Genomic DNA, 12,938 nt, shown 5'->3' with positions numbered 1-12,938 from the left:
AGCTGACTCTCACAAACGAGCAACACCAGATACTTTTAAAAGACATTGTGAAGGGTTACTCTATCCAAAGGTGATATGGAATCAACAAATATGCAAACATAAGAAATGACAAAGATGGAATATGTGTTTATCGAAGGTTTAGAGACTCAATTAGGCGCAACATTACTACAGAAAACCCTGAACATCTGCGTCTGTACCCACTCTATAAATCCATTCTTAATTAATACAAATTGATAAGATGTACTATTAAACGTGTAAATTCACATAACACAGCTTTCATTTAACTATGTTAACAGCTCGACGTAACGAGCTTGGGCCTAGTTTGAAAGTTTGGGCTGAGACCCTCAGAAGGAGTGTTAGATTCTTCATTAGACCAGATCTGATCGGTATAGCCTTCAATGGAAAGCCCCCCCCCCCCGTGAATTAAGCTGATGGCAAATATAAAGTGTACCTTTACTTTCCCAAAATCGCTCCGTATATCAAAATCATACATTTTAAAAGGGATGTTGCACGATTATTCCAAAGAACAACCAGAAAAGCACTCATGTTCACTACACAAAAATAATGCACACCATGGTACAAATAGAAATGAGATAATGAGAACAGAATAGCAATAAAATGGATTCAAATAAAAAGATGGAAAATGCCTGCCTTTTTTCAACAGAGGTTGGTTTGGTGTCTTTCCATCGTCTTCCTCTTCTGGATTATGTTCAGGAAACACAAAATAACGGTTAGTTTGTGTGTTGTTAAGGTAGACATTAAAATAACAGAAAATGCACATGTAAGCAAGGTGTTATATGAAAAAGCAGTAAATGATTTTAAAAAATAAGCTTTGCACATGTTTGCATCCCTACTTGAAGGCTTTGACTTGCCATCCAAGTGTACATACAGTGTTGATCACAACAGGCTAGGGCTGGATTTTACATTGCTCTGCATGCACCACGAGCATAGGGAGGAAGTTGGATAGACAATAGTGGCATGGATGACTGTGTCCGCATTATAAGAACATTTAATAACAATGCCAAATCAAGGCAAATACGTTGAGCTCGATGTACAGGGAAAAACTTTTAGAAACCTAAAATAACGAAATATGGCCTTGCGGATAGAAATTAGAACTTTTGAAGCTGCAGAAAATTACCAAGCTGTGCAACGGAATGTTATTTTATACAGTACATTTCCATGCAAAGTGCCTCTTTTCCTGCTCGCAGATAACACGACCGTGCAGTGGACACACCCACATGTTCCATGGTAGACTAACCGAAAGCCAAGGATATTTTTCAATGGACAGTCGGTGCGGCAAAAAAACGAGTCCAATACAAACAACTGCTATTCTTAAATAGAAATCCTGTTGCTAGGCGCCATGGACAACCCCCAAAAGTACCCCCAGCATGTAACACAATACGTAATATAAAATGCCATACAGTTTAAAAAGCTTGATACAATTTAAAAAAACATTCAAGGTCGTTAAGGTAATTCACGTTTTTCATGACACTGATTCATAGCTTTAGATGCCGGTTTTAAAGCCAATCTGCAATTTCGTTAATGTGCGTTTTCAGAAGGCATTTGTTTACATGGCAACTATAGTTCAGATTTTTAGCAACCCACTACATGGTCCAGGTTTCGTCACGGATTCAAATAGTGCCAAAACTGACCGTTAGAAACATTAGGCTAGAGAAAACACAAGAGAAATGACGTAACCCATATTGACGCCATGTTTGTTTTCATGCAGCTAACAAAGACACGATTATACATGTGCGGCAGTTTATCGCCCAGTTATGTGAAAGTGGAAGGTGTTTTGAACTGCAATGATTTTTGGAGCCGAGGTTATAAAGCAAAGTTACAAAAACAGAACCCCAAGTGTGTTTTATATCCTGGATTGCATAATCCATTCCAGTTTACTTTTCTTCCACGGTTGTCCAACATCGAACAACCCCCTTCTGAGCGTTGCAGTGACCGCTGGAATTTTGTTTTGAAGGGATTGAGGGCGATTCTGATTCGTATGAAGACAGATTTATTGAATTTCACCCGAATGCGTTTTTGTTTAGACTGGATTTAACTTTTTGATGACATAGGTGCTGCTTGTTGCATGGCGATCTTTTTTAATATTAGGTATCAGTGTAAGTGCACGTAGCGCTTACACGGGCAGAAGCCAAGCTATGAAAAACATCCTTGCAAACCACATTTTGAGAAGTATACTTCTACACTGGTGTAGATCTGAACAAAGTTCAAAAGCGCCCGCTGCTTCCGATAAGATTGCTTCTGTAAATTCCTATGGGAAAAAATGCAGTAATTCAGTTTTCAACCGAGGCGTCATTCTTGTCCTAAAATAGACAGGTAGACTTTGGCAACATTACTCATGATCCACTAACCAAAGTGGATACAGTAACTCGCGTGACCCTGGAGGAAATTCACACTCATTGTACTCCACCAAATGACGAGCTCGTTGAGACGGATTTACGTGCACTGACCACAAACCATGATATTTGGGTTTCTGTGCACAATTTCAACGGACCCACACTTGTCATAGCGCATTATAGCAGCGCTGCTCTGCCGCTGCAATTGTAAAGCACGCAATGCAAATTGACAACTGTGAGCCCCAATACATTACATGCAACTTTTTATTTCTCACACTGCCTGTACGAGTCCGATGTGCTCCACAACCTATCAGGGAGGCATCAAGTCATCACTGGAAATTCTTCAAGGGAAAAGCTACCATTCCATTCTAGGTCCTGAACCTCCAGCACAGATTCCGGGGGCAGTCATAGTTCACCAACAAAGCAGTCATCTACACAAACAACTGTCACCATATACACCGTTTGCGATTTCTCATTTACAACTTTACATTTGAAAGCATCAAAATGCACAATGTGATTGATCCGAGCATTTTCAGGAAAAGTCTAGCTGTCAAATGGTTCAAAGCACCGAATGAGAAGAAGAGAGTCAGGATTGCAGAAATATTTCCTCATGCAGAAACCCTTCATGATAGGTGCAAGGGGTCTCGAAGCCGCACACCACCCCTTTGGTGGCAAAACATTTCCCGAAGATTTCTACCGCAGAATTATATCCAAGATGAGGAATCTGTGGGTAGAACATCCAGCAGAAATCACATTATCAGGGGTAAGCAATTTGTGTTTCAAACCTGCTCCCAACTAGGACTAGTCGGGACCACAGAAGCTTCTTGTTAAGTAAAACACTGACACTAGGACGGGCTAGTGTCAAATTGTCCTTGGCAAAGATTGTGAAATGTGACTTGTATGAAAACTCCTGGACCTCGCTCATTCTGCGCACCGAGGCGATTGTGACAAGGAAGGCGGTCTTCAGAGAAACGCGCCTGAGCAGGAAACAGAGCATCGGTTTGAACGGAGCTCCCATTAAAAACATACAAATTAAAGTCCCACGCTGGAAACACGAAGGGGGTTGGGTGAAAAGAAACTACTAGCTCTTTAAAAAACGGAATGACCAAAGAAAAAAAGAGACTCGGTCTGGTGTTTGTTTAAAAATAGAGTGCTGCTGGATACTTTTTTGCCATAGCCACCTGAAGCCCTTGTTGCTCAAGGCGCAACAAGAAAGGGGGCAGGCACTCTGTTGTGCTCATTTTCAGTCTGTCAAAGGGGACCACATGACACGACTAAGAATTCTGTCAACTTCTTCATCATTTACTAAATTCTGTATGCAGCAGCCCCGCAAGTTCAGTATAACTGGAATCGTTTTATGCAGGACAAACTGTGCACTGGGAAGAGTTCGACCAGAAATGTATACATTTCAGGGTCTGTGTAAAAGTGAGCAGACCTTCTCCAAATGACAGATTGCCACAGAGAATGCACCAAAGGGTTGTGTCCAGTGAGAGAGAGGTGACTGACCTGAAGGATCAAGAATGAGCAAATGTACCAATATTTATAACCTCTGAACAAGGAAAGAGGTCACCAATGACTTCACTTTTGTTTAGACTGCCGACACAGCCAAGACCAAAAGGGAGCACCTTGAATTGAAAAAAAAAACACAAATACAAGGCATTTGTAGTGTGGACCCCAGATCGGCATATGCGTGTAAGCTTCCTGAAGGTCTATCACCCAAAGCCTGCACTCCACCACGTTCAGAATCTGAGAGAGTAACCATCTTTAATGTTTCACAAGGCAGAAACTAATTCTGCACGATCCAGAATCCAGGCACTTGCTCCATCACATTGTAAGAATAGAAGCTTCTAAATTTCTCTGTACAGCTTAATGAAAGTTAAGGAAGTAATAGTGAGGAGGGGGCTGGAGGAATCTAGGTGGATTACTCTACTCATGACGGACAGGGTCCAAGGATCGTGTGTTACTGATTTCGACTGAAGTCAAAAGGAAGCCATGTGGGCCCACCCACTTCGCGAGGTGTGTACCTTAATTTTTTAGGCTGACCTGTGCAGGCTGAAAAGGAGAGGCAATAATTCCTTCATGGTTATATTATGTTAACTCCACTTATAAAGCGCACGGTCGCCCAAAGGCATCATGGCGCTAGAGAGGAAACTGCTAGCTAAAGGGAAGACCAGTGAAAAGAGCCGAGGACTAGAATAGAATGGTTTTCAGAGCTCTCCTGAAACTTAAATGGTTAGAAGTGGTTTTGAGTGGCAGTGGGAGGTTGTTCCAAAGTTTGGCAGCAGCAATGCAAAAATCTCTCCCACAAAGCCTTTCCCTGTTAAACCTTGGAACAATAAGTAGGTTGGTGGCAGAGGAGCGAAGGTCCCTTTCGGGGATGTATCGAGAGAACTTAGACTGGTACGTTGCTTCTTTCTCCATTGGGAAACCAAGGTGTCTCTTCACTTGTCTGTCTTGAAGTCTTTGCCCATACCATAGGATGTTTGTAGCCATTTTGAAATAGTGTAGAGTGACTTAGCAGTCAATGTGCTTGCCCTTTAGTTTGCAAGGGTATCTTCGGTCGAGGAACCAAAGATGTCCCTTTGCACACGAGGCATTTCACTTTCTCCTGGACCTCCAGAAGGAGTTGGGTGCTCTTCAACCAAATCTTTCTAATGGCCATGGAATCCATGCAAATATACCCATCTGCTCCTTCAAGCAAGTACATAGATTGTCTTTACCGCATTAATTCTTGCCATCCCTCAATCTGTAGGAAGAAAATATGCAAACTTTGCAATTTCCTTCCAAAAGCAAATGTGTCAGGACGCAAAACAGCACCCATGTGTCGGAGATGAGATGCAGAGTGCTTTTTCAAATTGGCCTTTTCCGCCAAAAACATCCCATGCCATTGCTTATTACACACCCTTACTGACCCCCCCCCTCCACACCTCTCCTTTGTGTGTACTAGGAAGACTAAGGCAGGAGTATTTCTAGCTCTTGGACTGCCATAACACAGCAACTACCAATGCAGATTAAGGATAAGGAGGTTGGTTACTGCGCAGGACAAGTTTTTAATAATGCCTCTGGTTTAACGGACTCAAGGTTTTGGTCTGAGTGCAAGTGTGGTGGCTGAGGGAGCAGGGAGTTCAAATCTTTGCCTCCATCAACCTGTCTGCTGGAACAGTTGGGCCAATTCTATCCCGTTTAGATAGCACCACATCTAGCACTCCTGTTTCCTCCAAAGCTGGCCCTGGAATCACCAACCCCCAAAACACCATAATTCCTAGTCGTTCATGGAAGGCGTTCGTTCATCAAGCAGTGAGTCACAGATGGTCTCAAGAACACACCCTCTTGCAAAGAGTTCCAAGGATATTTTATTAGATTTTTCTTAAAGGGGCTCTCGAGATAACCTAGGGATGGGCAGTTCCTCAACCCCAGGCTTGTCACTGGAGATCAGTAAGACCAACTATCAAATCACTGTCCGACTTAGGATGGCCTAAAGGCAAATGTCATCTTACCAACTCCCTCTCAGAACAATCTAGGTGGTCCCCAAAGATCAGTTACAATAAAGTAGGTGCCTTCAGTCACTCGGGCCTCACTTGGTTTGTAACCTTTACACCCCCCTCTCTTCCTACAGCTTTCTATGTCCAACACAGTTCTCCTTTCTCCTCCCTTCACCACCGTCTGTCTTTCCTCTCCCTACCTACTCTCTTCCTTCGATGTTCCACTCTTCGGCGTCCAAGACACTCTGATCTTACACTTTCCTACTATTTCTCTTCACCACTGCTCCCATCTTTCCACTCCTACAACCCCTCTCTGCCACACAACTCAGTACCCTTCCCTCAGAAACCAATAACTCTCCCTGCACACCACTCCTTCAGCAATTCTCCACACCCTTCTCTACTATACTTCCTCTGCCTGGTCTCTTTTTCTTTCTCCCCATGTCTTGACCTCACCTGAAAAACCCACACTTTCCAGTTACTCCTTTTATCCTTCCTCTTGTTAAGTATTTCAATCAGGCGATACACCCTGGTCTCAGCCTACTATGCAGGGCACAGCTAAAATGCATATGTTATTATGTCTATAGGTTCAATATTCTGAGTGATATACCACTTGTATCACACCCCTTCTCAAAATTCCCCAGGTCACAATGGACCAGGAATCGAGCTGGTTAGTAAAGGTAATATTTATTTATTTAAAATTCAAATCAAACATTTTTGAATAGGGAGCAGCAATGACCAATGTGGTGACAATAACAGATAAGGTATGTAAGGCAGTTAAATTCACTCCTTAGCAACACAAATATAAAACACAGAAAATAACACTTTTGGCTTGTTTGGAAGGATAACACTTAAGTTAGGATTTCCCCCTGCAATATTCCTCAACCCACAAATAAGCAATTCTGAATAGATATAAGGAAGCAGCAGGTAATCAGGAATAAAGAACAGTAAACAGAATTTGAATACAACCTCCCCCCCAAACAAGAGAAAAAAACGGATTTCAAATCTTACACTTTTTAAAATGACATTCGAAAATGGCTGTGTAAAACAATGAATGTGTGCAAAAATCCTTAAATCAATACAAATTTCTATGGGAGCAACATTGGAAAGATACTAACAATCATGAGCTATAGTTTGAGCAAAAGTAAACACTTTTAATCTGAATGGAAGGTTGAAAATAATTTAAAATAAAAATCACACATGTACAATTTGCAGAAATGCAGATTCCCGCCTTCATTTTGATTGCGGTTTTTAGGTTGGGATGTAGCTATGCGTCTTATGTGTAATCCGGAGTTGAAAATAAGTCTCTAGCTATTAAATTGAGTGAGTTATGCAATGTTGAAAGAGGCGTTTTTGGAAAATAAAGGCGCAAAAAAGAAAACAGAAATCCATTTTTACAAGGATAGTTATACTCTAGACTAGGGCATTCAGGCTAGGTTACCAGATTGAAACAGTAAGCTCTAGAGTTGATCCACGGAACCAACCCCAGCACATCTGCACCCGCCCTGGCGGACCCAGTCCGATTACCCGAGGGAGGTTTAAGGGTTTAGGATTTCACAAGATAAATTTATTTAAAGAAGTTAGCACTAGCGCAAGGAATCAAAGGCAAGGTTTCAAGAATGGCTGCGACAATATTACAGTGATCAGGATAAGGATTGGATGACTTAGAGATTGCTAGGATTTTCTATGCTTCCTATTAATATTTACAGTCCACTTTAATTTAGGATTTTGGACCCTCAAGGGTTCAGGTCATCACACGGATCGGGTCTAACCAAGGACAGCTGGGCAAATCTGGTGGAACAGGGTGAGCTGGGCAAATCTGGTCACCAGACTGCACTTCTGGTTACTGGAGATCAGTGGGATGGCGAGTTTGCAGCAGGCATGCATTTAGTAGTAGCAAGCCAGACTGGATCAAGATGCTTCCCTTGGGTTTTTGGGATTGCTTCAGAATTTGAGGCCTAGCTGAAAAGGGGTTCAGCAATGCATAGGCCTTGGCTGTGTAAGGAAAATCAGGAATCAGGAGCAAACAAGATGAAGAAATCAGGAACAAGACGCCACACAGGAATTCAGGAAAGTCAGGAATCGGTCCTTGTCTGCTTTCAGATTCCCTTATTTATCATGCCAAATGACATCACTAAAGTATATGGCAGGGGCAGGCTTACTGTCCACACCCATAATGCTAGGTTTGGGCAAGAGCACAATGTCCGCCTTGCTTTTCGCTGATTGGATCACAGAAAGGGATGTCATGTTTATGGTGTTACTATTACAATGTCTAGAAACTTCCCATAGCTATTTCGACTGAAATGTAACTTTCCCACAAATACATATTTATACAGTTATCACCTCTGAGAAAATCAGATGCACAGGTTACATAGTTTGTGGGTCACAATTCAATCCAAACCCCAAGTCTGTGGGACCTGGTTGTGCCCTTCTGCTACATTTTGGCAATTTTAACCATGAAAGATTTGGCCTAAATTTTCCCAATTTTGTACATAGATGCACAATTACCCCTGGCATGTGTGCACAATTACCCCTGGCATGTGTGTACAAAATGTTATATTCGCAACCTTAATACTTTCCGCGCAATCGGTCATTCTTTATAACTTCTGTTCCTCATGCAGTAATAAGTTCTACCAAGTTTTCAAATGAATAGCATAAAATTAGATTTAGAATTATGCACTTTTCACATCTTTCCTCATTCTTGTTGCCAAGTTAAATGTCTTGAAAGTTCAGTTGCAAAATAGGCATTTTAAAACCAAAAGAAGTCTATTGTCACTTAAGCAGGTTTTTTTTCTTTCAACTGCAAGCAAATGTCAATTCCTTTGAAGCAGGATGAGGGACCTCTCTTTACTGAAGTTTCATGGCCCTCCCACTTGAAAGGTGAGAGTCTTAGCCTGCTATTGTCTCAGCGTGGGGCAAAGACGAATGTCTGATGATGACTGGGAAGTCCCTTTGTCCTGGGTATTCAAAGCCTCCAAGCTAGCAATTAGCCTTTCATGTGCCAGCAGTTTGAGGTATCACCCTTTTTCAGGGCTAGCAACTTGCAGAGCAGGTTTTTTTTTATATAGTTTGCAAACTCAGCCTGGGTTTTAGCTTTGAACTTCACCTTTTAAATCTTTCTTTAAAATTTTTATCTGCAGCAAATACACCCTTTGGGCAGTCATTTCCTTGAGTGCTGGAGTTGTTTGCAGCATGGATACACGTATCAGGCATCTGTTTAGAGTGTCTCTGGACAGCTGATTCTTGATACTTGTTGCAGAGAAATAGCTGTGTTTCCTGTGTAAAATGAAAACCGTCCCTGGTTGCTTTTCCAAAGATACTTTTGACAGGAGCTGTCATTCAAATGAGGCCCGGTTCCTCCGAGACGCAAGACTGATCCTGGGCATTGCAGGTCCCTTTAATAACAGTGGTTCAGGAGGAATTGATGAATTTAGCGCCAAACAGCACTTTTAAGGTTGAAAAGATGACATTTTAAAGAGGCATTTTGGGTTTTCAACACAATGATGCTGCCTCTTTCACTTCGCTCCATGTAAAATGTTGCAGAGCACACTGGCATACTCCTGTGGTGAGTACTCTGTTCCACCCCACCTGAAATGTGTTGGCAGGGCGGTGCAGCCATTTTCTGGTTGTTACAAACACGCAATTTCGAGATCTTGGTGCGCACAGGGGGCAGCAAAGCCATTTTGTGCTGTTCTTTGTACCAATGCAGTAAAGTGATGCAGTGAGGCACATCTGAGTGGGTCAAAATATCCCAACTGTCCCCCACTCCATTGGCTACCTCTCTCACCTAATTCTCTAGGCCAATCACTGACGTCCTTTTCCCCCCATGAGAGGTGTTGCAGGCGAGTAAAGACAAATGGGGGCTTCAACCTTGCTACTTTCTGATGAACGGGTCCAGCTGGTTTCAGTAATGGCAGGCTGCTGCTGTAATGAACAGTCTCAGGGTTGCAGTTCAAAATGCCTGGTCACAGGTAAACGTCTCTCGTTAGTGGGTGTCTGCGTCAATCTGTAGTACAATGTGTTCTGCGCTCGGCTCTTGGGTGCAGTCGCCAGTGGCACTTTGTGTTCGTAGGTGGCATGGCTTGTGATGCTCGCCAAGCTCTTCTGCCGCCTGGAGGTCTCTGGTGCGCTCTCTCTGGAATTGGGTGTTCCCTTCCGTCGGTTCTTTCATTTGCCTAAGGGAGACAGATTGGCAAGCATCCTACAGTTGCAGTATTGGACAAGTTAAGGAGGCACTGGTGTTACATAATCAGATGCAGAAAAAAGGGACATGGATTGGTGCCCTGCTAACTGCCACCTTCCCACTATGGGGTAGGACTGGCTCTGGTTTCCACCCTGGTGGGGCCTCCCATCTCAGAGTGGTCTCCCCATTCCCCCCTGAAAGACAGCTTACTGCCCCTGTTAGTCATCTACCGTCAGACCAGAAGGCTGAGGAAATGGATCCCAACCTTAATCTGCAGGATGATCACCAGCCAAGCCCCCAGTCAAAAGCGGTGTAAGAGGGATGAAGGAATAGAGTTGATGGTTCCACCAAAAGGGAGTTGGGCTTGCAGAGACCCCGGAGTCAGGCCAGCCAAACCAGATGCCTGATCCACAACAGTGGGTGCAGGAGTGGCCTATGTAGTATAAACAAAGAGGATCTCCAATACCTCAGGAACAAAATGGAGCGCAAAACTATAATATAACAAAGGATGTTCCCGAAAGGCTTAAGTTGTGATGTGGTTTACGGAGCTGCCAGTGCATATTCTGCTGGCAGCTCAAATAAGAAAAATCATTCAATTAGACATATATTTTATAACACCAATCAAACAAACCTCAATTGTGCCTATTGCTGGTAGCACATATAATGCAACATTCAAAAGATATGTAAAGAAAATATATATTTATTTTAGAAAAGAGAACACGAAAATAGCCATTTGTTGGTTTCATACATCAAACGTATTTACACAAATAAGTAAACATATATAAACAAATCTGCAAATATAAACAAAATGGATTCAGTTTTGTTAGGAAGGGGAAAAAATAGAGGGGAAAGGGATAAGTAGAAGAAGAAAGTAGCAAAAACAATTGGTAAAGCAAAAAACACTTGTTCTGTTAAAGGTCTTTATCCATCCAAGTTGCACAGAGGACACTAGTTCTGATAGAGATCTTGGTCTATCCATGCAGTTGTCTGTACTAAGTTGGAAAAGAGGCAGACCATAACTAACTGGCCCTTACTAGCTCAGGGGTATAGTTTATAAACTTAGTTATGACAAATCAATAATAGTCTTTTTCACAAAAAAGCTAAATGAAAAGTTATGCAACAGGCAAAAAATACTGTGCATTAAGCCTAACTCAGGCAAAGGAACAAAACGAAGCACAAAAGAATTTGTGTAGCAGACTGAGAGGAATGTACACAATTGCTTTTAGTAAGACAAAAAACTTAGGAGGTTGTGTCACAGGCTGAACTGATGTACTACGTCTTCCGCTGGTGAGCGTGAGAGGCTGCGTTCTCTGGTCATAGGTACATATGCACCTATACCTAGGGCGTGGCAAAGTTGGCATTACGGTGGTGTGTAGACAGATGAGGACCACCTTCAGGAAATTCGATCTTAAATTCAGCCCCTACAAAAGCAATCAAATGTAATCCCATCATATTGTGTTATCTCAAGAACATTTTGAGATTCAGTGTGAGGTATTGGCATGAAAGGTGAATTGGGTGTACCAACAAATGCTAAGGAACACCAGGCAGTCCCCCCATCAGCTCACTCCTATTTCAAATAGACTAGTATCCAACACCCATAAACACTGTGCAGAAGTGATGGAGAATATCCCAAGGAAAGGGTAAATTAATGAAATGAAGGAATTGTTAATGAATCAGAATAAAGGTAGGCATCAGGATAGAAATGAGTGTGAGTACAAACACCCATATTAAGTGGTTTGTGAAAAGTAACCCCAAAGACCCTATAAAAGTGAACCAAGTCCATACCTAAAGTGTTATTGAAGATGCCTCCTAAACAGGCATTTCGAAGTCAAAATACTACGACTGAATCACTCAGGTTTGTGTCGCCGCCTCTGGGGTACGCAGGCACATCTATAGCGAAATGAGTGACATAAGGAATTCGAGAACACATGCTATCATACAGTTGTAGAGATCAAAGTTCACTGAAGTGAACGGACCTGCAGTTGGCAGGTGCAGTCGTGTGCGATGGAGCACCGTGGAAATCCGGCACTAATTAGGCAGAGGACAGAAGTGTCTCAGGGCCCAACCTAGCTATCTGCATGTACGATCTTTAGAAACAAGTAGAACCACCTGTTAAACTCGGACGAGGTACAGCAAAGTGGGCTGAGAGTAAGTAGCATACAATACAGTGCTTACCTTCAATATGCCTCCAGGCGGAAGACCATAGTGATTAGAGAGCGTGTCCCGACTGGAGCCTCCTAAACAAGTACAGTGTTTGCATTTCCAGGGCATGGCTAGTAGCTATATTTAAAGTGCATAGAAAGAGGACTGGAATTGTTACTCTTCCACACATTGCATAGACTGCGAAATGCAACGAGACATCGTGAGGGATGACAGAATGGCTTGAATCAAGCCAGAAAAAGGAAATAAAAAGGAGAAAAAACTAATCACCAAAAATGTATAACTAGGTTAACTACTAAATATGGAAAAGTAGTTAAAAAATATATATAAGTAATGAATAAAAACAAAATGTGTCAAAGAATAGCAAAAGAGCAGTACTACATGGAGCATACGAAAAAAAGTCGCATTTAGCAGGGAAAAATAACTTCATATCCTGCAATGCATGGAGAGCAGCCCCTAAGTGGAAATAGAGTGTATGGGGCATTAACATTATTCAGGAAAGGGGGTTATAAGGAAAGGGGGGTATTCTAACCCACAATTTAGCACCAAGTTTGAGGTGCTTCGTCGAGACCGTATTCAATCGTGTCAAATGCAAAGATCCAGCGTACCTCCTTATTGGCCAGTGCCTGAAGTGGGTTAGAGGCATTCTTAACTACATCGATCACCCACCAACGTAGGTCTTCAGTCGTGTGGCCATATTCCATGTAATGGCTCACAAGGGGTGAATTGATGGCTTTGCACCGGATCCGGGAGCGGTGCTCC

At 42.5% G+C, this 12,938-nt stretch overlaps 1 protein-coding gene across 2 annotated transcripts in view; it reads right to left on the bottom strand.

Moving 5' to 3' along the window:
* Positions 1-12,938, bottom strand: part of SLC12A2 (solute carrier family 12 member 2) — a 908,845-nt gene that overhangs the window by 208,439 nt on the left and 687,468 nt on the right. Inside the window, exon 21 of one of the 2 annotated variants that reach the window (XM_069625620.1) lies at positions 652-699. The exons of the other annotated variant lie outside the window; for it this stretch is intronic. Within the exon in view, the coding sequence (XP_069481721.1) occupies positions 652-699 (48 nt within the window). The remainder of the gene's footprint in view (positions 1-651; positions 700-12,938) is intronic. 2 annotated transcript variants of the gene reach the window in all.

Source organism: Ambystoma mexicanum, chromosome 6p, assembly GCF_040938575.1.
Source record: "Ambystoma mexicanum isolate Mex_15411 chromosome 6p, UKY_AmexF1_1, whole genome shotgun sequence".
NCBI classification, from domain to species: Eukaryota; Metazoa; Chordata; class Amphibia; order Caudata; family Ambystomatidae; genus Ambystoma; species Ambystoma mexicanum.
The sequence above is the reverse complement of the archived record's forward strand: the minus strand, read 5'-3'. Positions and strand labels throughout refer to the sequence as shown.